This window comes from Poromitra crassiceps (assembly GCF_964638095.1).
Source record: "Poromitra crassiceps genome assembly, chromosome: 2".
Classification (NCBI taxonomy): Eukaryota; Metazoa; Chordata; class Actinopteri; order Beryciformes; family Melamphaidae; genus Poromitra; species Poromitra crassiceps.
In genome coordinates, this window is record NC_139624.1 from 41,737,824 (window position 1) to 41,762,689 (window position 24,866).

The 24,866-nt window shown below is 45.2% G+C and overlaps 1 protein-coding gene across 3 annotated transcripts in view; it reads right to left on the reverse strand.

Moving 5' to 3' along the window:
• Window positions 1-24,866, reverse strand: part of exoc4 (exocyst complex component 4) — a 298,065-nt gene that overhangs the window by 31,474 nt on the left and 241,725 nt on the right. For all 3 annotated transcript variants that reach the window (XR_014553501.1, XM_083654561.1, XM_083654560.1), the window contains 4 exons: window positions 21,158-21,313; window positions 18,156-18,334; window positions 2,896-3,031; window positions 268-446 (listed from right to left, as the gene is read on the reverse strand). Coding sequence is in view for 2 of the 3 variants with exons in the window: in XM_083654561.1 (XP_083510687.1) it covers window positions 268-446; window positions 2,896-3,031; window positions 18,156-18,334; window positions 21,158-21,313 (650 nt within the window). In the remaining variant the exon portion in view is untranslated. The remainder of the gene's footprint in view (window positions 1-267; window positions 447-2,895; window positions 3,032-18,155; window positions 18,335-21,157; window positions 21,314-24,866) is intronic.

Below are 24,866 nucleotides of genomic sequence, written 5' to 3' on the forward strand. Positions count from 1 at the left end.
ACAATCTCCACAGGTCATGTTGTGGTACATAAAACCACACTGTGAATTCATATCATAAAGATTGACGTCAGCTTGAAAACGGGTGGATGAACTGGTTATCTCAAATATAAGGGTGGATGGGCTGCATTTAATAGGGGTCGGCCCCCCGCTGCACCTCTAGCCTACACTGACCTTCCTCCGCTGCACCTCTAGCCTACACTGACCTTCCTCCGCTGCACCTCTGGCCTACACTGACCTTCCTCTGCTGCACCTCTGGCCTACACTGACCTTCGAAGATGTACTGGAACTTGTGCTGCTGCAGGGCGGCCCCCATGGCCTCCTCTATGGCTGAGATGTCTTTATTCAGTTTGACCACCAGGGGGTCGTAGTCCATGCTCTCCACATTGGCCACGATGGCATAGTTGCCCTGCTTGGCCAGGGGGATCAGGTAGTGGAAACAATGCACCCTGGACAGAGAGATGGATAGAGGGAGAGTAGAGGATTAGATAATAGAATAACATATCATATACAATGTCTCAGTTTCTTCTCCATCCATTTAAGCCCTTGTGATAAAACTTAATAGCCTATGGGGGAACAACAGTGCGACCGAGATGGACAGAGAGAGGGAATGTGGTTGAGGGAGAAACGTGGGTAAAAGGAGTATTACTCTCTGTTTTCTATTTTGGAGAGAACAGGATAGCATGCAAAATCAGTGAAAACCGTACACTTTCAGATTTTGTTGATTGTTTTTAAGGTTTTGAATGGACTAGCGCCTGCCTATCTATCTGAACTATTGTATATTTATACTCCAGCTATAGAGCGCTGAGGACCGTGACCAGATGCTCCTTGATGTCCCGAGTTCGAAATACAAAACCAGAGGCGACAGAGCCTTTGCAGTGGCTGCCCCTGTTCTGTGGAACAGTTTGCCTGTTCATGTTAGATCTGCTGTGCTCAGACCCTAGACATTTTCAAATCGCAGCTGAAAACACACCTATTCTCACTGGCCATGGACTCTAGTTAACCTTGACATCTAATTTCTATTGTTTATTGTTGGTGTTTTCTTTTCTGTTTTGGTTTGTATTTGTTGTGATTTTTTTGTTGCCTGTACAGCACTTTAGTCAATGTAAGTCATTTTAAATGTGCTATATAAATCAAATTGACCTTGCCCTTAACTGTAGATAAGGTTCAGCAAATGCCATGTTTAAAGGGCCAGATGGGTTTGTCACATTAATTGATATTTACCATTAGGCCAAATTTATCCAATCAGAGAGTGTTTGTCTGGAAGCTTCACAAATACTGTTCTGTGAATGATAACTTTCCTACCCCAAAATAGAATTGTATTAAAAGTCAAACCCCACCCACCTGGCACTTCATGGGGACTAAAATTTAATTATTAAATATTTCATGCACTTTCTGATTGCAAAATAACAATATTTCAAACAAAATAAATTCATGATCAAAGAACAATGTGTAATTTTACACATCTAAAGATTTCCAGTAAAGGTCCTCAGTGATGAAGCTTGGCTCCATAGACATCTGTTTATTGTCCAGACATAAGGAGTCAATACTCTCATAATGCCACAATCACAGTGCCTTGAGCAGAAGGCTATAAATGATATGAGTGAATGCCTCCTCCCCCAAAGGCACAACCAACATCTACTCCCCTTTTTCAGTGCCTCCAGTCTCTCATCTCTCCTACTTTAGCTCTTCCCTCTCCCTTCTTTAACCCCTGCCACTTTAACCTCCACACCCCTCCCATCTCCTCCTCCTTCCTCACCTGCTCTCTTTCTCATGGCTTCATTTAGCTGGTACCACTATCAGGGGAAATTCGCTAGATGGGGAGAGGCAATGGAGTGTAGCATATAGCTAGACATCAGCCTGAGGGAGGGCTTTCTGCGCCAATCATAAACAATATTGCATAAGCTACACAATACCCAGAGGGGACAAAGTGGTAGATGGAGGGATGAAGTGAAGGAGAGAGGGATGATGGAGGTCTATTAGTGTTAGTGGGAGGAACAAGTACTTTGTGTGGTAAATTAACTTGGACATCACCATTCAACACACACACACGCATGCGTGCACACACGCACACGCACGCACACACACACACACACACACACACACACACACACACACACACACACACACACACACACACACACACACACACAAAACACAGCTCATAGGTTCTGGTTAGTTTGGGCAGAGTTGCCATGCCAAAGGCTCTTTTTCCCCATTTGATGTACTCATGTCTGCTCTAAGATGAAGTGGTATGATCATGGTAACTGGTTGGTAAAACAATTTTAATTCAAACTGTAACAGTTGGCATTTCACTCAGTGGAGGAGTGACAGATGAGTAGTATCAACATACAATCTGTGATTGCTTGCAAAGGAGGAGAGGGTAGCTGTTTCATTTGGAACAAAATCATCCTCTTAATTACTGACTCTGTGGTTTTGGCCACATCTAATTAGCTTCAAAAAGTCTGGTGAGCCTGGGTGAAGATCACTAGCCTGGAATAACCGGCAATGAAATATCAATCTACAACCTATCTCTTTATCTCTTACCAGGTATACACACTGGCATAAAGACTGTGTGTAATTTAATGCATTGGCTAAATATGAACCATATGAACCCCCTGAAGAAAGCTAACAAACATAACATTTAATTTGATGACAGAAATTGAACTAATTGATGAACATGTCTCAAATGGATTATTAATTATGCGCATCAAATTAATTCAAACCCTAAAGAACAAGCCATGACAAGATAAAATAACACGAGTAAAAAAAAAAAAAAAAGAAAAAAGTTAAAGACCATAGACCATAAAAGCCGGTTTATAAAAGATGATACTGATTTCTGCTAGTACTTAATTTCTCCTACTCCTGTGTGTGTGTGTGTGTGTTCTTTCTGCATACCTGACCTCCAGGTGCAGGGCCAGGAGGCAGCGGTCAGCGATATCCTGGAAGCCTCTGGACAGGTCGCTCAGGGTCTGGAGGATCTGCTCCCTGCTCCGCTCACTCTCACCCCCCACCACCTGGCTATCTGCCGAGCCTGGGGTCACACACACACACACACACACACACACACACACACACACACAAAGATCAATACACACAATTTAGTGAGAAGCATAGTGAGAAGGTAGACTGTCCTTCAGGCAGAGGGGACTCAGGTATACTGCATACATACAGTAGGTCACTTGTGATTCATGTCAATATCTCGAGGGGAGAAAAGTGTGTGTGTTGGTGCATGCATACTGTATTTGTGTTGACATAATTAGGTAAACAACAATACCAGCGAGCGAGCACACACACACACACACACACACACACACACACACACACACACACGCACACACACACACACACACAAAAAACAGTGGTTAAACTTCACACAGCCGTGGAAACTTCCTGAGTCCTTCAGCATGTTCTTGTACTTTCTTCTTGTCACTTGTGCTGAGACAGCAGGAGCATGTGTCAGTGCACTGCATTGTAAAACACACAAAAGAGCTGTGTGTGTGTGTGTGTGTGTGTGTGTGTGTGTGTGGCAGAGAGAGAGAGAGAGCAAAGAGAGAGAGGGGGCAAGGAAGCATGATGAGTATATATAAATTCAGCCCAGTGTAGATCAATGGCTATAAATTAGCAAGGGGAAGAAAGGGAGAGAAATTGGCCCCGTCACTCATATGTAAGTCTATTTGGTCAATGAGGCGGTGTGTGTGTGTTTTTGTGTGTGTGTGCGTGCGCGTGCGTGTGTGTGTGGTGTGTGTGTGTGTGTGTGTGTGTGTGTGTGTGTGTGTGTGTGTGTGTGTGTGTGCGCGCGTGTACGAAAAGTGACTGTTGAGCAGGAAAAGGCGCAGGGGTCCACAATCGATGTGCCGCAGCCAGGACCAGCTCCCCAGTTACTCTTCCTGCCCTTCCGAAGGTCACACACACACACACACCCACACACACACACTCATGCATGCATGCCCACGCACACACAGAAAGACACACAGAGTGGCACCAAATTTAAACTGAGACCGAAATAATCTGGCCACGTCAAAATCTGTACATTCATTGATTCATTCACATACAAAAAATAAAAACGGGGAGGGGGGGGGGGGGGCGGGGGGGATCGAAAATTCATCTCCACCCCCCTGCTTTTTTTTGTGTGTGCTTAAAACGCGTTATCCATCATGGGAGGCGGTGGCTGCTGCGGCCAATGACAGGCAGGGCATGATGGCGTAATCTCATCAAAAGCCTGACTCTTCAGCCCAGAAGAATACGGACCTAGTGTGAAAAATCGTTATATAAGGATTTTCCTAAATGTGTATGAAGAAAATGAATGGGGAATTCTCTTCCGGCATGGGAGCTGAGAAAAAGTGGGCGGTCACTGTTGAGCTCGATAGTCTTGTAAGTCTAAAGCCCAATTTATGCTTTGTCTGCCGACACTTTTGAAACGGTCGCCGACAGAAATGAGGACTTGAGTCGACACTTTCAAGTGTCGGCGAGCAGTGTCTGCTACCTGGTGAAATGTCTAGTGTCGCTGACTACGTCACGATGTGTCACGCAAGTCGCTTGACTTCCTTGTTTTGGTTTTCACTCGATTGAAATGAATGAACGTGTCCCCACTATTTTTATCAGCCTGTCCTTGATGTATGACTGATGTATGAAAATCACAAAGAACGAGAGAGGAGGTGAGTTGTGTGTCGTTTATATGCGGCTGCAGCCAAGTACGTTACATCTTGCCTCCGAGGTGGTTTCACTGTGCGTTCCTCTTCTCTTGGCTGTAGCGTTCGAGTGTCACGTCATGTGACCATGGAACCGAGGCCAACATTCACTGCAGTATAAATGCAACACCATGAGCCACACTTTATTTTTCGTCTGCGACCATGTGCTGAGTGACACTTTCTAATAAGTATAAATTAAGCTTAAGATTCCCTGCATGGTGTGTGTTCTTGTGTAGCTGTGCCCGTGTGTGTGTGTACCGTATGTGTACATTTGTGTATGCACGTGTGTGGGTGTGCGTGTGCCTCCTTCCCTATTACAGTCATTTTAAATTGGCCCCTGATAAGCGGAGAGGCCATTGGCTTAGGTAAACAGCACTGAGGTGTGCGTCATGGCAGCCCAATCTACAAAGCAAACAGCCATCAATGACAGCTGTGCTTATGGCCAGGGTGTTTGACATGCAGAGATGAAGACTGGAGATTATACTTCCTATTAAAGTTGTGTGTGTGTGTGTGTGTGTGTGTGTGTGTGTGTGTGTGTGTGTGTGTGTGTGTGTGTGTGTGTGTGTGTGTGACGTGTGTGTGTGTGTGTGTGTGTGTGTGTGTGTGTGTGTGTATACGTACGTATAAGTGTTATATGTATCTGGGAAGTCACTCGCTAATGAACTGTCTCCTTGGGTAAACCTCTTGGTAGTGTGTGCCTGTGTGCTGTGTGTTATGTGTGGGGGCACAAAGTGGTAAAGAGTACTGGAAGATTTGCTGCAGTCACAGACATTCTTCAACAGGCAGCTTCAAGTCACAATGACAAAGAAAGAGGAATAAAAGACCTAGTGGAGAAATCTGTTGTCAAGATGACCTGGGTTTATATGATGGCCGGTAGGTTCTTGAAAGGACAATGTCAATCAAATCCATTGCTATTACAAAAGAGGATAACAGCTACATTGAGCTGCGGTTGCCATGGAGGGGGAGATATTTCCCACTATCCCATAAGAATAAGAGAGCCATGGATGGTTTTATTGGTCTAGCGATACCACAATTAATCAATCCTAAGAGCCACAGAGACAGTACACAAGTTGGAAAAATCCACAATGATTTCTCAAGAGAGGAAAGCATAATGATATTATTTGACTTCATTCGATTGTATTTAGCCCATGTTGTTAATTTCCCCTGGTCAGATTACAAGATCATGAACAGATAAAGGAGTCAGCATTAAAAATGCAACATCGCCAATAGTGGCCACACCCAATATGATACTGTTGATATACTATACAATATATATTATAATAGGTATGCTGTACCTATAGAGCTGATCAACCTTAAAGCTGCATTTATCTATGAGTTTTATCACCAGCGTGACCAGCCTCAATGACTGGCGCCCTATAGCCCTCACACCAATAGCCAGCAAGTGCCTTGAAAAGCTGGTCATATCAAAGATCCGTCCCACACTCCCCCCGGACCACGACCCGCTGCAGTTTGCATACCGCCCCAACAGGAGCACAGCGGATGCAGTGGCACACGTGCTCCACACCGCCCTGTCCCACCTGGAGGGGAAGGACACCTATGTGAGAATGCTGTTCGTGGACTACAGCTCAGCATTCAACACCATAGTACCCTCCAGGCTGGTAAGCAAACTCAGGGACCTGGGACTAAACACAGCGATGTGCGACTGGATCCTGGACTTCCTGACAGACCGCCGCCAGGTGGTGAGGGTGGGCAACCTCACCTCCTCCCCGCTGACCATCAGCATAGGAGCACCCCAGGGGTGCGTCTCCAGCCCCTTCTGGTACGACCTCTACACCCACGACTGCGTGGCGACTCAAACTTCAAACACCATCGTGAAGTTTGCAGACGACACAGCAGTCGTGGGGCTGATCTCGGGGGGCGACGAGACGGCCTACAGAGAGGAGGTGAGGGTCCTGGAACAATGGTGCCAGGACAACCACCTCTCTCTGAACGTCTCCAAGACCAAGGAGATCATTGTGGACTACAGGAGAGGGGGGGGCACACACCCCCCAATCACCATCAACGGCACAGTGGTGGAAAGGGTGGACAGCTTCAAGTACCTGGGAGTCAACATCCACCAGGACCTGACCTGGGCCGGCCACACCGCCACTGTTGTCAAAAAGGCCCAACAGCGAATACACGGACTCAGGCGCCTGAAGAAGTTTGGGCTAAGGAAAGAAATCCTCAGGGACTTCTACAGAGGCACCATTGAAAGCCTGCTGACTGGCTGCTTCACCGCCTGGTACGGGAACTGTACCACCATGGACCGCAGGGCGCTACGGAGGGTGAGGCGCGCGGCCCAGCACGTAACAGGAGACGAGTTGCCAGAACTGCACGAACTGTATAACCAGCGGTGCCTCAGGAGGTCCCTGAAGATCATCAAAGACACAAACCATCCCCACAACAGCCTGTTCTCCCGGCTACCCTCAGGGAGGAGATACAGGGTTCCAAAAACACGCACAAATCGCTTGAGGAACAGTTTCTTCCCGCAGGCCACGAGACTCCTAAATATGCACAAATAGTGCAGTAGTCGTGCCGTACTGCAGCTGCTACTATTACGGATGCCTAACGTTTAATTGTAAATTTAAGTGTATGTTTAATAAGGTGCCTAACGTTTAATTGTAAATTTAAGTGTATGTTTAATAAGGTACATGCTATTTGCACATGTATGTATAAAACGTCGAATTTGGAATGTCTGAACACGTCTAACGTATGCACATGACATGTGCACCTATGTGCAATGAATATGCCACTGTCGTATAAGCCACCGACTTGTCTTATTGCTTATAAGATGCCTATTTCTTATTGCCTTATTGCTGTCTTATTGCTTATTGATGCCTATTTCTTATTGCCTATTACTTATTGCTGTTGCCTATTTGTACTATGTCGTAAACGGAGTCCACTGCACAAGAATTTCACACGTGGTACTTGTACCATGGAGTGACAATAAAAATCTTGAATCTTGAATCTTGAATCTTGAATCTTGAATCTTATCAGCAAAACAGGAATTGCAACATCAACAGGTTTCTGGTAGCTTACGGTGGCCTGTAACTGACATAAGTCACATTTTCACAATACAGATGAGCAGGTGAGCTAAATAAAATAAACAGTACAGGCCTGAAAGGCAGAAGTCTCAGTAACTGGTGAAGTTAAATTTGGGTCAGTCAGTGGTATTGATGAACAACCCTATCAAAACCGCCACAGAAAAATTATGGTCATTTAGTCATTTTGTGCCGTGAGAGAGTAAAAATCATACTATGCAACTTTTTCATTAAAACACATTATATACACTCATACAAAAGTTTCCCATCTAAATCATCACTTTTGGCGCTTTCAATTATGTGGCAGTGTGTTTATGTGGAGAGACGCTGCCCCCTGCCTGTATTCTGAGCTTTAACATTTGTTTTAGCTAGTCTGGACTCTTCTGGGCGGCGACATGTTCAGAGCCACACATAGGGGGGTGTAACGCCAAGCCAATAACATCGCTCACAGCAAAGCAGCCCAGCCAATAACATCGCTCACAGCAAAGCAGCCCAGCCAATGACATCGCTCACAGCAAAGCAGCCCAGCCAATAACATCGCTCACAGCAAAGCAGCCCAGCCAATGACATCGCTCACAGCAAAGCAGCCCAGCCAATAACATCGCTCACAGCAAAGCAGCCCAGCCAATAACATCGCTCACAGCGGATCAGCTCAGTCCGCGGATCAGCTCAGTCTGCAGACTGGAACAAGGAAATCAAGGAAAAGACAGAGCATTTTGCGAGCTGTTTGGAGCTTATACCACGATGGTTTGGAGGTATGTGTGTGTCTATTCGTGCTTTTACTAACATAACTGCTGTGAAACTATCTGGGGCCGGGGGGAATCCCTGCATTTTAACAGGTTTGCGTGGCTCGCTCTCCATTTTGTGTCAACCTCCCTCGACCACATAAACACAGTGAAACAATGGCAAAGAACGAAAATACACACAGCGGCAGCGTCTCTGCACATAAACACACCACCACACAATTCTAATGAGTGAGAAGTGATGATTTAGAGGGAAAACGTTTGTATGAGTGAATATTTTTATTTTTTTATTAAATTGTTGCATGGTATACCTTTAATGCACCTTTAAAAAGAACAGGTGTTTGTGAGTATGAGAGAGATTTGCTGTGTGTGTCTCTCTCTTACCTTGTAAGTGTGTGAAAGAGAAAGAGGGTAAGAAAGGGCATGTCTCTCGCTTGCTTTGTGTGTGGGAGGGTTTTCTCTCCCTGTGTGTGTGTGTGTGTGTGTGTGTGTGTGTGTGTGCACATGTGATGTGAAGGCTTCTGTTTCCTCTCATGTTGTACTCGCTCACTTTGGCAGCAGAAGGGGAAAAAGGTCTCACTGTTGCACGTAGTGCTGGAGGTCTCTCCAGGGGGTGTCGGCCAAACACGCCTCCTCCCAGGCTATGCTGCTTTGATGATGCCAGGGAGGTGTCGCAGCATGGGGGCGCCATTAGAGCCGGGGACAGACGGGCAAAAGGAGACGACTCATTGCTCCTGACTGACAACTTTCTCATTTTCCTTTTTCTCCGTTTGCTACCCTCTCCTTTCTTTTCCCTCAAACCGAATGTCTCCCATCTCTTATTTATAAGGTCTTTGTGCGCTTGGCATGCATGATTAAATATGTGGACACATATGTGCATGGTGTGTACTTATTTATGCGCTTGTGTGTAGGCATCCTTGTGTGTGTGTGTGTGTGTGTGTTTGTATGTGTTGCGCTTATCCAATTATTTTCCAATCCCATCTAAGGGAAACGTCTGTTGCTTGCCATCTGCAGGAGATGAGGGTGGCAGACATTAAGGGAGAAGATCAGTGATGGAATTCACACACACACACACACACACACACACACACACACACACACACACACACACACACACAAGATGCTGTCATGGCTCTGCTTGTCATTAAGGACACATGATAGCATTAACAAATATAACTGACGAACATTTAATGAAACCTAGGCCTGCAACCAACGATTAGTTTCATTATCGATTAATCTGTTGATCATTTACTCGACTAGGCCTAATCGGTTAGTCATTTGGTCTATAAAGTGTCACAAAATGGCAAAACAAGTCAATCACTTTTTCCCCAAAGCTCAAGATGATGTCCTCAAATGTCTTCTTTTGTCCTGACCAACAGTCCACAATGCAAAGATGATCTGTTTACTATCATAGAAAGACTAAAGAAAGCAGCAAATATTCACATTTAAGGTGGAACAGTTTTCTTTTTCTTTAAAAAAGTCTAAACAATTAATCGATTATAAAAAATAGCTGGCAATTAATTATTGATCGACTGATCGATGACTCGACTAATCGTTGCAGCTCTAATAAAAACCCTGACCCAGTTGTTTCTGATAAAAAATAATAAATTAATTCATTAATTAAAATGCAACATGTTTGAACAGAAAAGAGGAGAAAGAATGGAGAAAGATAAGCAAAGGACTTTATATCCTGCAGGGGTGGAATGATGAATGATTCATAAATGACCGACAGAGGAGAAGAGGTCATTATTTTGCTGCCTCTGGTAGGGGATGAACATCTGCACCAGGAGACAGAGGGATTTGAACTTCTGACCAGAGGGAGAGAGAGAGGGGGGAGAGAGAGAGGAGAGGAGGGACAGAGGGGGAGAGAGAAAGGGAGGGGGAGAGAGAGGGGGGGGGGTACGACAGAGAGGGGGGAGAGAGAGAGGGAGGGAGAGAGAGAGATTCTGATAACCAATTCTTCCTAAAAAAAAACTTGCAAATGCGGTCTTGCAAATAGAAGACCAGGCTACAAAAAAAGCCAATGGAGGTCAGAAATGGTGGGGAGGGGATGGGGGATTTGAATAAAATTACATATGGAGGAAACACAGCAAAATATTTCTACTGTTTATTTATTTTTTAAGCCCTTTGCAACTGCTCCCTCGGGCCCTTGTAAATAAGAATGTGTTGTTAGTCAACTTGCTTGCTTAAGTAAGGGTTAAGAAAAAGAAAAATTCTCATTGCTAGAGGAGAAAGATATCTTATAGCTCGCCATAGTCAAGGTTAAAAAAAAGGATTCCATAAGCCTTTGATAGCAGAGCAACCATTGAAGAAAGAAAGGAAGTGATACCCAAGGGAAGCAGACGATAGAGACACAGATGTTTGTCCAGAACTGTTGTAGCACAGATGAGAGAGCTTCAATTCATTTAAACACTAGAGGCCAAAGATACACATGTGATGACCACAAATGGACTTCCAGCGAACCCTGGAGGACATAAATGCAAATTGCAGTTTCAAGCTACAAAGCTACAGTCACGTGGCTAGCGAGGGATTGTGGGAGATGGGGGGTGCACATTGCCACTGGCCTGTTCAGGTTCAGCCTAGTAGTTGTCTCTCCGACCTGAGGGCGGCCACACACAGCTCCTGCTGCACTAGCTAGCGGGTCATCCCTATGTTCCCCGGGTCCTATGTTCCCCGGGTCCTATGTTCCCCGCTTTTCCCAAATAGGGTCCTATGTTCCCCGCTATGTTCCCTGGGAGAGGTTAGGTTTTGGGTTAGGGTCTGGGGGAGGTTAGGTTTAGGCGTGGGGGGTGGGAGAGGTTAGGTTTTGGGTTAGGGTCTGGGGGAGGTTAGGTTTAGGGTTAGTGAAAAACGGGGAATATAGAACCCGGGGAACATAGACATGATCCCCTAGCTAGCATACCCCATGTTAGCTAGCAGCTAGCCCACTACATGCTGTCTTATGATAGAGAGATAAGGAAATGACACCAGCGTCTCGCTGGGTCAACTTGAATTTCCGTTCCGGTCGTCTCTACACACACACCTAATGATGGGTTGGCCTCAGAGAAGGACCCCCCCCCACACACACACACACACTCAGACATGTGGTTTAGGGCTTGGCAATATATCGATATATTGATATCGTGATCAGGGATTCCGCTAGACTTTCTGACAGCCAATGCGGCCTGTATCATTCCAGAATTCTGGCCATATAGAATATCTACCGGCCAACATACTTTTTTTTTAAGCCCGCGCAGCGAGCGAGTCTATGAATCGAGCGCGCATATACCGCGCAAGATTACTGATGATTATCATCATCATCATCATCATCATCATCATCATATATAAAAGGGAGTAAGTGGATTCTGTCTGTCTGTTTTTTGTTTGTTTCTCTGCCATTTTTCTCCCACATTTTTGTCCCACATTGGATGATGTCATGCGAAGTTGAGCAATTGTGCGCTGAGTGATGTCACTCGAGCACTCCATGATGTGATCAGTGATGGTCACTTGAGCAATTGTGATGTCATCAGTGAGTGATGTTATCAGTGATGCAAAGTCGAGCAATTCGCCTATTTCACTTCCCACCCAATTCCCCATTTTGTGTCTAAAAGGCAGGAAGTTGCACAGGTGCAAGCAGAACACTAATGAGGTTTTCCAACTTCCAATCCATTTAGGTCTTTCAGTGCCGGTGTCGGTGCAATTTCGGTTCGGCTACAAGATCGGCTCGGGCACGCATTGTGATAGACCCTTCTCATGGGGGCCATTTTGTGTCGAAAAGGCAGGGTAAACACGGGTGCAAGCAAAACACTAATGAGGGTTTCCAACTTCCATGATTGGAATTTGGAAACCCTCATTAGTGTTTGCACCTGTGTTTATTCTGCCTTTTCAACACAAAATGGCCCCCGTGAAAAGGGTCTATTGTGCGCTGCGCATGCCAATAGAACAGGCGAGGCCATGCAGTAGCTGAGCTGCGGGCGAGGCTGCGCAGCGGGCTTGCTGTGTATGCGGGCCCGCGTAGCCTAGGACCCTAGGAATCGAGCGCACAAGATGCCTAGTTTATCAAAAATCTCATTGTGTAGATATTCCGTGAAAGCACCAACTGAACATTTAGCCCACTTCATAGAAACTACCAAGATAAATATTGTGTATCGCCATTGAGCTTAAAAATACAGAGATATGATTTTTGCTCCATATTCATGATAAAAATGTATGCAGATAATGTTCAGTAGACTAGGATACAACAGAGCTGCCAGACACATCGCTAATATAAACTCTGACGTGCCCTCGCAGACCCTCACATAACAGCAGTCAACAAAAAACGGCTGTCATGCTGCCAGGGCCCCCTGGGTGGGTATGTGTGTGTGTGTGTGTGTGTGTGTGTGTGTGTGTGTGTGTGCATGCGTGTGTCTGTGTGTGTGTGGTCTCAGGTAAATATTGTCACAGAGGATTAGCTGTCCAGTGCTGTGACCAGATGGGCAATAAGACCCTTTCTCCTGCCACCTTCACAGCCAATCATTATCAGTGTCTGCCAGTGTCTGTCTGTACACACCCCAGTAGCCGTCACTGCATGCACACGCATGCTCACATGTACATAAGTTCACACACACACACACACACACACACACACACACACACACACACACACACACACACACACACACACACAGAATGAAATTAAGATTGAATTAAGATTCAGCACCTTGAGGAAGAGGGAGGGATGGAGTGTGAGTGCATTTATCATGCTAATCTCTGTGCCTTATTCCAGCCTTAGAGCACTGTGTGCATTGTGTGTGCTGCATGTTTGCTTTACACATCCAGGTCAATGACATATGAAGGTGATCAAACTAAATGTCCACTGCAAAGATCACCCAGCCATGGACTGAAAATACCCCTTAATCTTCTAGGCTGTTACCACTCAAAAAGCTGCCCACACTCCTGGGATGAGGAAGAGACAGACAGAGAGAAAGAAAAAGAAAGAAAGAAAAAGGCAAAAAAAGGGGGAGGAAAATGACTTGTTCATACCTGACTGCCTCTGTAATATAAAATCCAATTTGGCGGGGCACGGATGTGGGGCGGGGAGGGGGGGGTGGTGGTGTTGGAGGGTGAGATAAGGTGGGGTCCTTTTCCCCTGCCATACCCTAGTCCCATCTTACACAGTGCATGCTTATGTACACACAAACACACACGCATACATACACACACTCATACATACACACACTCATACCCACACACACACACACACGTAGTCCACCATCAGCTTGGCAAACACTAAATAATGAACAATACGGAGGCTGTCCCACCATGATAAGTGACTGCCCTATCCTTCCCATTAGTGCCACCCGGCAGAATTAATGATAATTATGTCACGTCCCCGCCCGTACTCTTATTGAATTCTTATCTATGAACAGACGAAGAGAGCTGGCATGAGAGAGATGGAGGGGGAAGAGTCTGAAAGAGAGAGAGAGACAAAGTCAAAGCCCAATAAGAAAATCTGAAAAGTCTAATTTAATTATTTTATGGCTAAAAGGAAAGCTGCGATAGGGGACAGCAAAATAGGAAAAGCTCAATGGGCAATCAAGAGGCCTGGAGCTGGAAAGTTGTGACAATGACTGATACAAACAGCTCAACAGAGGGGGCATCACTTCACACAGCTTTGCCAAAAATCCAAGGTACCACAGTGAACATTGCTAAAGGTTTCTCCATGGTACTGTAGTGTAATACAATAACTACAGAGGTGGTTGTGAAGGCTCTGCAAAGAAATGTGACAACATTTCTACATGCCATTTTTTTTAATCAATGTGGTGATTATTGTGAGGTTCAATGTGTTGAAAGTGGCAGAAAGTGGTGACCAAATATCTAAATGCAAAAGTGTTTGAAACAGGGCTCAGGGACACAGAAAGTCCTTTGAAGAAAAGCATAGCCTCATTACAGTATGTCAAGAATGATAAATGATGCCCCCATAAAAATACACAAGTTCAGCTTGGAGGCATATTTTACCTCCCGCCAACAGAGTTGTTTGTCTGTTTATTTGTTTGTTTGTCAGCAGGATATCTCCAAAAGTTATGAACAGATTTGCACAGGAGAAAAGCAGGTCATGGGCCAACATAGACATGATTTATTTTCTTCTGATTCCCCCCCCATTTTCCTCCCAATTGTATTTGGCCAATTCCCCCTGCTGCCCCAGTTGCTGCCCCACCCCCTCTCCTGGTCTGGGGAGAGCCATAGACACATACATGCTTCCTCCGATACATGTGCAGTTGCCAGCCGCTTCTTTTCACCTGACAGTGAGGAGCTTCACTGGCAGGACGTAGCACGTGGGAGGATTACGCTATTCCCACCAGTTCCATTCCGCCATGAACAGGTGCCCCGACGGACCAGAGGAGGCGCTAGTTAAGCGACCAGGTGTATACTTCTCCCAAACCAAGTTTAGATGAAACCATGCCCTAAACTCATTTGATCAGTTGCCGCAACTGCTTCTTCCTGAAAACGTGCGACAAGTAAAAAAATGTGGTTAAGATTAAGGTGACAAAAGTTCAGCTCAGGTTGTGCTTGGGCTCGTGGCTTAATGCGTAAGGTGCTTGCCTTCCAATCCGATGACTGGGGTTCGATTCCTGGTCAAACCACACACATTTTTAACAAGCATTTTTTGTATTTCAAAACATTAGGATTACGTATTCAGGAAGAAACAGTTGTGGCGACCAATCAAATGAGTTTGGGGCGTGGTTTCATCTAAACTTGGTTGGGGAAAAGTATATACACGACCAGGACACATACCCTCATTCCGGCTTCCCACCCGCAGACACAGCCAATTGTGCCTGTATGGGCGCCCGACCAAGCCGGAGGTAACATGGGGGCGCGACCCTGTGAGCCTCGTGTTGGTAGGCAGGGAATCTACCGCTACACTACCCGGATGCCCAACATAGACATGATTAACTTTCAATGCCCACTGGCCAAAAGGGGTGTGAAAATGGGCGTGTACATCACAAAAAGGTGCCTAGCTTCCAAACAGATTCACGCAACACCACGAAACTTTGTAGAAAGGTTGGCGGAGGTATGCATTTTTATATCTTAAATTAGCTTAATAGAAAGACAGACAATTAGACGTGACTTCACTCATTGTGAAACTGTACAAGGTTTCCTGACATTTGCATAAACACTGGAGTGAAGGACACACAGCCTTATTTATAATGTTGATTAAATGAGAAACTTATTTTCCGCCTACAGTTATAACTCAAACTCCTGAAGAGCCAGGCTCAAAAACAAAGCAAAGACTGGCACTGCAAGCTATAAAAATAAACATGACCATAATGGAAGAATAGATGTCCATTAATGGGAGTAACCACTTGCTGACTGCTTTCATATGAAGCTAATAAAGAAATAATGTTGAAGAAGGATATTACATGATGCTAACATTTTTATTAGGAGATTGAATATATTCTCACTCAGCGCACTAATGAGTATTAAAACACCACTGTAATGATCACTGATGATTAGAGTGTGTTGACAGATAGACAGCCAGCCAGCCAGCCAGCCAGCCACACACACACACACACACACCTCATTTTGATCAGTGATGAACACACACAAATGATGAATATGTATTGTGGGGAATGTGTGAAAGGCTTTTTAGAGGTAGACATTATGCACACATGCAGAGGCAGAGCCAAGGATAATGAGTGTGTGTGCAAAGTGCTCTTTGACACCTCCAGTGGAGACAGACGGTAATGAGTGTGTGATAATACACTCAAACAACAACTTAATGAAGCACAGGTAGGAAGTGCTGCTACTAAAGTAGCTGGGGAAGGGAAAACTCCATACCCATTTAGCATCCAAATCTGTCAGGAAAGCTGCAATTAAGGCTTGAAAAAAAATTAATATACTGTAAACTAGGGATGGGCATCGAATTTCGAATTTTCGAATAATCGTTGTTATTATCAAGGTCGACTTTTATTATTGAAATTCGAAATTCGAAAAAAAAAAAAAAAAAAAATTTTTTTTTTTTTTTGTGTGAAATGTTGCATTGTCTCCCCTGATTCTAAGTATAGTCAAATCGCTTGGTTTGAGCAAGTAAAACAATTTTTATAAGCATTTTAAGCAAGGTTTATGGAAAAATGAATGGCGGATGAAATCCCATGAAGAGGGAGAGGGGGTGACTTTGGCACCCCTTTGGCACTCAGACCTGAGCCTACTAAATATTTAATGAACCACTCATGATTGTCAAAACTGTTTTTTATTTTCGAAAATGTCAATGTCATGTAACATGTTCTTTACTTCAGTGGTGCAATGCTTGTTTGAGCTAAAAATCCACAGCAGAAGCTTTTTATATTAATTAATAAAGCCGTAGACTTAGAATCAGGGGAGACAATGCAACATTTCACTCACAAAAAAAAAAAAAAAAAAAAAAAAAAATTATTTTTTTTTACATTTTTATTTTTATTTTCGAATTTCGAATTAAATTCGAATTTGGCCAGCGAATTTCGAATAGTGTTTTTGCTAGAAATGCCCATCCCTACTGTAAACGTGCTTATTCTTCTGGAGAATGGTTAGTTTAGTACTTGGTGTGGGTGGAGTCCGTTGCACCTTCTGAGAGACTGGTGGAACTGTCTCCTGAAAATAATCTCCAAGAGGACATGAACATTGCACTCTAAGGTTGAAATGGAAGTTACTGGATGTCATGTGTCACGGTTCCTGGCTGTGATGTGCTAGTTGGTCTATCACCATTATTTTTGGCTCATTCATTTTTGTCTAGGGTCTGTCATTCAACACCGTCACAAACAGGTACCATAACATAATAAGTGAATGAATATAGCCATGGCTTAACAGAGAAAGGAGCCCTATCTTTACTCAGCTCAGTTTTGCTCAGCAATATCTCTTCAGAGTTCACAGAGCGCGAGAAGTGTCGAGCTCTCATGGAGCTCGCGCCGCTTTTTTGTCACACAGCCAAGCCTGCTACGCTTCCAACTCGCTGGATAGGGCCGCCTAGCCGGGCCAGCCAATCATATTAGCCCAAACACCCTTGTTCATCCAAAATGACAGCTTATGACTGTCAGTTAAAATAACCAATGACTGCTCGTGGATATGATATGACCCTAACACATGACTCACTGGCTCCGTGTGGTGCCGTGGGCGGAATCGCTAGCTTCTTGTTTATTTATTATTACTAGAAATTGAGCGTGCTTCGTGCGCTCCTTTTTTGCGTCCCTCACTGCCTCACCCACTGAACTGGCAGTGTTCATTTCTACCGTGCCTCGTTGGCGTTTACCGGACTGACATGCGGCGACAAGTACAATCAGAACCTGTATTGCTCGCCATGTGTAGTTACCCCCTCCAGACAGGAGATTGGACAGATGTGTATGCCAGAGTATGTGGAATCTATGGGAAGCAACCCATCTGTTGTGTAGCGTGTGCATGTGTGTTGTATGCGTGTAGAGCATGTGTTAAAATATACACGGATAGCACAGATAAATGAATCAATGCATACATGTGTCATATGAATATGAACCAGGGTACGAAATTAGCGGGTGCTCGGGGCAAATTGCCTGTAAAAAAAAAATCTAAAATTGCCCTTGGAATTGGGATTATGGGAGGTTTTAAATGCCCCGATAAAATAGTTAACTTTCTGTATTTTAACGTAAGACGCATTCTCTGGCAGGACAAGCCATACACACCCCTCCCACAGCCGACACAAAGCCTCCCCTACTCACTAGTGGCATGAGGCAGGCTGGAGAAGAAGGTCTTGAGGCGAGTGGCGAGCCACTCCATGCTCTCCTGGAGGTTGGCCAGAGCCTTTAGGTCACTGACGTCACGCAGGATCTCGTTCTGGGGGATCAGCTTGTCTCCTAGGTTACCGGTCAGCACCTCCGACTCTTTAGCGAACGCCGCCCTGGAGGACAGAGAGAGAGGGGGTGAGTGAGCCACGTTCTGTAGGGTGGGAGACACATCCAATATCCTGTATACACAATGACTACTATCAAAGAAGTGTTACTACAACAAATACATTTCTGATGATTTGGAGACACGGCTGTGGAAGAGGAAGAGCCTCATCTGTCCACAGTAATAACTTATTTGAAGTCAATTATCAATCAAGGGTTTGCTGGTCAGACTGTAAATGTCTGGTCTACACAGTGCATGGATTACATCAACGCTATCATTGAGTTCAATTTTCAAAAGCATAAACATAATGGATTGCTGGATGGAATTGGCTGAATGTGTGTACGTGTGTGTGTGTGTGTGTGTGTGTGTGTGTGTGTTTGTGCGTGTGTGTGTGTGTGTGTGTGTGTGTGTGTGCTTGTGCGTGCGTGCGTGTGCGTGTGTTATAACAATCCCACACTTCTGTGCACAATGGCTTGCTGATGTGGAGCTGATTCCAGGTCTTGCCCTTCAGTGATGAAGACACATCACAAAGTAGACCAGTTGCACTTATAGAGGAGGGGTATGGGAGTAAGGACTGGAGTCGTGCATAGAGAGAGAGACACACGCACACACACACACACACACACACACACACACACACGGACGGACGGACGGACGGACGGACGGACAGACAGACAGACAGACAGACAGACAGACAGACAGACAGACAGACAGAGAAAGGACAGAAGGTAGGGATGGTGAAGAGTAAAAAAATGACATAATGTAATGTAGTTCCTTTAGAAAGATGGAGAGAGGCAGAAACAATAACAAGACTAGGCAAGTCTAGTTAAGCCGGACCCGGACTGCTGCCTCTGCAGCCCACGGAACGAACCGGCGAAAGAACATCTCAGGAGGTTACTGAGACTGACTGACTGACTGACTCCCCATTGTGGAAACACGGATGCATGAGTGTTGAACAGCAGCAGCAGCCCATGGGACACTTCTTGGCCTGGACCATTGCAGGGCCGGCAAAAACGAGTAGTTAGATAGGTAGTGACACATTGGAACAGGGACACATTCACACAGAGTGGAAGAACACAAAGAAAAAAAGATCAAAAAGCCTTGCTTCATTATATTTACAGGAATCTCTGGTTTTGGCAGCATAATTCACTTGGAGTGTGAGAAGATGGGCAGAGAGCAGGAACGCTAAAACCCACAGAGCTGAGAGCACAGTGGACTGGCAACCTGAGTCACCAGGAAGCCCACAAGATCAGGATCAGATGGGGCAAAACGCCAAATGCACAGACAAACAAACACTCTCTCACACACAGACACACAAGCATGTGCAGCTTATTAATGTGGCTTTATCAAAGCGCTGGGTTGCCAGTCACACGGAAGCTAATCCCCCTTTCAGAGTGATGAAAACGTCCACGGCTCTGAAATCAAAGTCTTATACGCTCTCCCCTGCTATCTCTGCACTCGCTCAGTGTGTGTGTCTGTGTGTGTCTCAGAGAGGGAGAGAGAGAGGGAGGGAGAGAGAGCACAAAGAAGAGATTGACTTTCTCTGGCCACATAACCAATTTATTTATTTAGTTTACTATTCCGCTCCAATGGGCGCCAGCGTTCCCTGAAGAGTGTGCACATTCAAAGGCAATTTCGATAAGACTGACCCAACCCCCCCCCTCCCTTCCTTCTATTTTCCTATTTTTTCTCTCCCTCGTTTGCTGGCTTCCTTCAGATAGATGGTGCTTAAAAGAGCAATCATGACTTCCTTTATGTCTGTGTCTTAGTCAACAAGGGCCGGCTCAATCATATGTGAATAAAAGAGCCAAGACGGGAAGGAAGGCTTGTTTGCGTGATTGCTCAAAAGTGCGCATGTGTACTTGTTTACCCTACTTGCTTGAATATGGGTGTTTTAGTACTATACTATATGTTTAGGTATATTTGATATAGCATAGTCCATACAAAAGAAAGGTTGTTGTAGGGCTGGGTATTGGCAAGGACCTCACGATACGATACGTATCACGATACATGGGTCGCGATACGATTGTATCACGATACATTGCGATACAATACATATTGCGATATATTGCAATACTCTACATAATTTACTGAAAATTAAAAAATAGAGCTGAAAATACAACACGCTGTGCACCACCCAGGTACTGTAATAATAATATGTCCATCACTTTATATTGATAACTTAGTGGACAAATTGAGTCAAAACTACTGAGTGTTGAGTGTCTTACTGAACGCACTGAAATAAAAAGTATTCTTATTGTGTCACTGAACACATGGCTGTGCAAACAAATCGATATGGCGATATATCACGATATTTTTCTGAAATATCGATACAGTATTGCGGAAAAAAGTATTGCGATATATTGCCGTATTGACTTTATTGCACAGCCCTAGGTTGTTGTCCGGGAAGTGCAGTGGTAGATTCCCTGCCTACCAACACGAAGGTCACAGGTTCGAGACCCGTGTTACCTCTAGCTTGGTCAGGCATCTATACAAGCACAATTGGCCATGGGAAGACGGATTAAGGGGTATGGGTCCTGGTCGCTGCACTAGTGCCTCCTTTCGTCGGTCGGGGCACCTCTTTGATGGGGAGGGGAACTGGGGGTGGCAGGGGGGTGTAGCACGATCCTCCCATGCACTATGTCCTGCTGGTGAAACTCCTTGTTGTCAGATGAAAAGAAGCGACTGCACATGTATTGGAGGAAGCATGTGCTGCTAGTCTACAACTCTCGTTAGAGGGAGTGGGGCAATGACTTGAAGGGAGGGGAGTGTACATTGTGTGTGTGTGTGTGTGTGTGTGTGTGTGTGTGTGTGTGTGTGTGCGCGTGTGTACCGGGTGAAGTCCTCTTCATCCTCTCTCTTCTGTCGGGCCTGTCTGGGTTGGGCCATGTTGGCCCAGTTCGGGAGCGACTTGAGCAGACGGCTGATGTCTTCGTCTTTCGACCAGGAAGCACTGATGGTCAGCTTCTCTTCACACTGGACTATTCCCCTGAAGACACACACGCGCGCACGCAAAGACACGCGCACGCACGCACACACGCACACACACACACAAATGCACACAAAGATGTTATATAAATGATCATATATATTTGGCTGTCACTGTCAACAGACTGTTAGAACCTAAAGATGAAGAACAATGTCATACTAATGGGCAGAAAGAAAGATAAGGAGCATTGCTAAGTCAGTTCATTGTACGCTGCAATGACTCCCACATGGCCTGTGTGTATCTGCACTGACATATAATACATAATTACAGCAGCTCTGATTTGGTGTGAAGAAGAATTGAGGCAGACTGCCAACATGCTTTTGCTTTGTTTGCATATGTCTGGGGTGGAGAAACTGCTTGGCTCTGCATTTTATATCATACCAACACCTTGTACTTGAGACACAAGCTCTCATGGGTCTTGCAATCACAAACCAACACAGGGAGAGAGAGAGAGGGAGGGAGAGGGAGGGAGAGGGAGGGAGGAAGAGAGTTTATGTGTAAATACACACGCAGGTAGACAAACACACTACACACACACACACGCTCGCTCACACTCTTTGGCAGCCTCTGTTGGGCTTGTCTTTATCGCTCAGAGGCCCCGGTGAGACCGAGGCTGACCTGTGACAGTGTCCAGATGGACACCCAGCAGTCCATCAGTCCTCTCTGCTGCTTCTGGCCCCTTCATCCCTGCATCCCTCCATATCCTTCAGCCCTCCCTTCACCTGGCCAGGTGTTACATGCTCCCAGGGGAGGATGAATACACTCTCACAAAGTGCGTGTGTGTGTGTGTGTGTGTGTGTGTGTGTGTGTGTGTGTGTGTGTGTGTGTGTGTGTGTGCACGTGCGTGTGTGCGTGCATGCGTGTTCAAATGTGTGTGCTTGTGTGTGTTTGCATGTGTGTAAAAACAAGATATCATCCATTTGTGGACACATCAATCCTTAAGGGAAAAAAGTAAACAAGAACATACTTATATAGCAATAAAAGGAACTCTTCTGTTGTAGAAAGCTCATAAACACATCAGCATTTCCCCCTGAACTTGTCCTTGGCGGGTGGGAAAAACGTCTGAAACAGCATTTTGCTGTTGTGAGGTGAAAAGCAGGTACCGTAAATTCCGGACTATAAGCCGCGGCTTTTTTCCCGTTTTTTGGCCCCTGCGGCTTATATAACGGTGCGTCTTATCTATGGATTTTTTCAGAAAAAAAAAAAAAAAAAAAAAAAAAATCTCTCTTTTTTAGCACTCTTTCTAACTATAAATCCACTTCTGTTTTAATTTCCTCTCTTGCCCTCTTTTCACCACACCGCGGACACTGTGTGCACTGTAAAAATAAACAACGGTGGTGTTGTGTTATGTTGTTTTGTTGAAATGTTACGGTAATACGGTAAATGGGAGCTTCCTCAAACAGCCATCTCTTTCCCGACAATCCCCTCTGTGCGTGACCACTTACATATGGTAATTACGGTAAGCAAACGGCCACAAGCCCATCAACTCCCTCCCCCGACTACCAGGAGAAAATCACAAACTTCGGCGAATTCACACAAAGGAAGATCAAGGAATATTCCATCGAACCGGAGCAGATCATAAATATGGATGAAGTGCCTTTGACGTTCGACCTGCCACTCACTCGGACTGTTAACAAGAAGCGCCCTGGAGGATTCTTTCACCAAAAAAAAGCTTTGCTCGTTCTCGACAGCATGAGAACGAGCAGTAGATGATCATGAGGTGGTTTTTCAGACGTGTCGATATAGCAGTTTATCGCAAAAGTGTAATGGAAACACATTTTTCGCATTTGCACGTCATGTGACCCATATTATCCCTTGGAAAAGGAGCGGAAAATAAGTTTGGTAAGTAAGGTTCGATAGCCGTGTCAAAACCTCCGCAGCAAGTGGAAAACTTTGAAGCAACGCTACCTAGCAGAAAGACGAGTGTTGTGCAAAAGCGTAGCCGGGCAAATTAGATAATGTTTAATGGCAGAAATCGGTCCATGGTGACAGCAGGCTGCCTGTGTGCGCGCATTTGGCACAGCGGCGAGATGAGAGGATGAAAAGCACACACTGGTGCGGTGGTGCTGTCTGAAGTGAATACAGTGACTGTGAGTAGGCTAATACATTGCACACGTTTCAGGTGCAATTATAGAACCAAATCAGCCTTTTCCCCCCTCCATCTCTAAATCGGACCAGTTGTAGGCTATTAGGCTACCTTTTTTCCTCTGCCTGTCGCGCTGACTGCATTCACGCAGCCAGCAACATTTTGCGACTCATTTTCTTTTGAATTGATAATCAGGCTCGTTTATATGCATTGTAACTTCATGTTGGGATTTCCATTGACCATTGGTTGGATTTGAGCATGCAGGGGACGGGATATGGGGCAGATCCCCGTGCGTAATCACTGTGGCAGCTGCTGCAACGGGGAATCACTCAAACGCAACTTCAATGGAAACGCCTACAAGTCGCAATTGTACATTGTCGAAGTTGTAGAAATATCGCAATTCTTTTGCGAAAAACTGTAATGGAAACACAGCTATAGATGAAGAGGAGTTCGTTGGTTTTGAGTGACAATGAAGGAGAGAGGAGAGTGGTTGACGAAGCCACCCTGAACCTGTTCGTTTCCGACACTGAAGATGAGGACTTTGGTGGTTTCAGTACGCAGGAAGAAGAGGAAGACGAGGATTAGTGACTTGACTTCTCTGGTTACAGGTTTGCTGCACATATAGCCTATTGTTGTGTGATTTTGTCTGGGGATTAGTGACCTGACTTTTGTTTTGTTTTGTTGAAATGTTAATAAATGGGAGCTTCCCCAAACAGCCATCGCTTTCCCGACATTCCTCTCTGTGCACGAACCCTTTCATATGGTAATTAAACATCAAAACACCCGCGGCTTATAGACCGGTGCGGCTTATAGAAGAAAAAAATAGTCAATTTTGGTCCCGCGGCTTATACACCGGTGCGTCTTATAGTCCGGAATTTACGGTATCTGTTTTATGGAATGAAAACAGATAGCGAAGCTTCGTGGTTAGAGTGCCTAACCCAAAGATTCAGGTTCTTTGCCCACAACCACCTTTAGTTTGTCCAGTCCTTCAGAGAGACACTCAACCCCTGCTCACTCTGTGCTCTGTATAAGCGAAATGACTAAAATGTCAAATAGAAATATGTAACATAATGTACCATTTCCACAGAAAGTGTTGTTTGAGCTGCCAGTGCTTTTCTGCAATTCATTTATGGTAAAGACGCACCAGGACACGCTGGGCCCGTTCCTTTCCCAGCACTGCGGCTGCCGTTTCAGCGCTCTCAGCGGTTAGCGTTTTGGGGCAGAGCCCTGGGAGCCTCAAGTAGAAAACATTTCAACCTTTGGAGAAGAGCGCTGCTCATCAATGTCCATTTTTTCATCCGACCTCAAAATCCAAAATCGAGGAAGAGGCGGGACTAAAAAGAGCAACAAACATGGTGGAGGAGAATTATGAATTGTATTATCTTGTTGGGTTGATGTTAGCTTGCTATTTATCTTGTATGGTAGCTAGCTAAGAGCCAGAGTCAGCTCCGTTCACTGTGTGTTTCT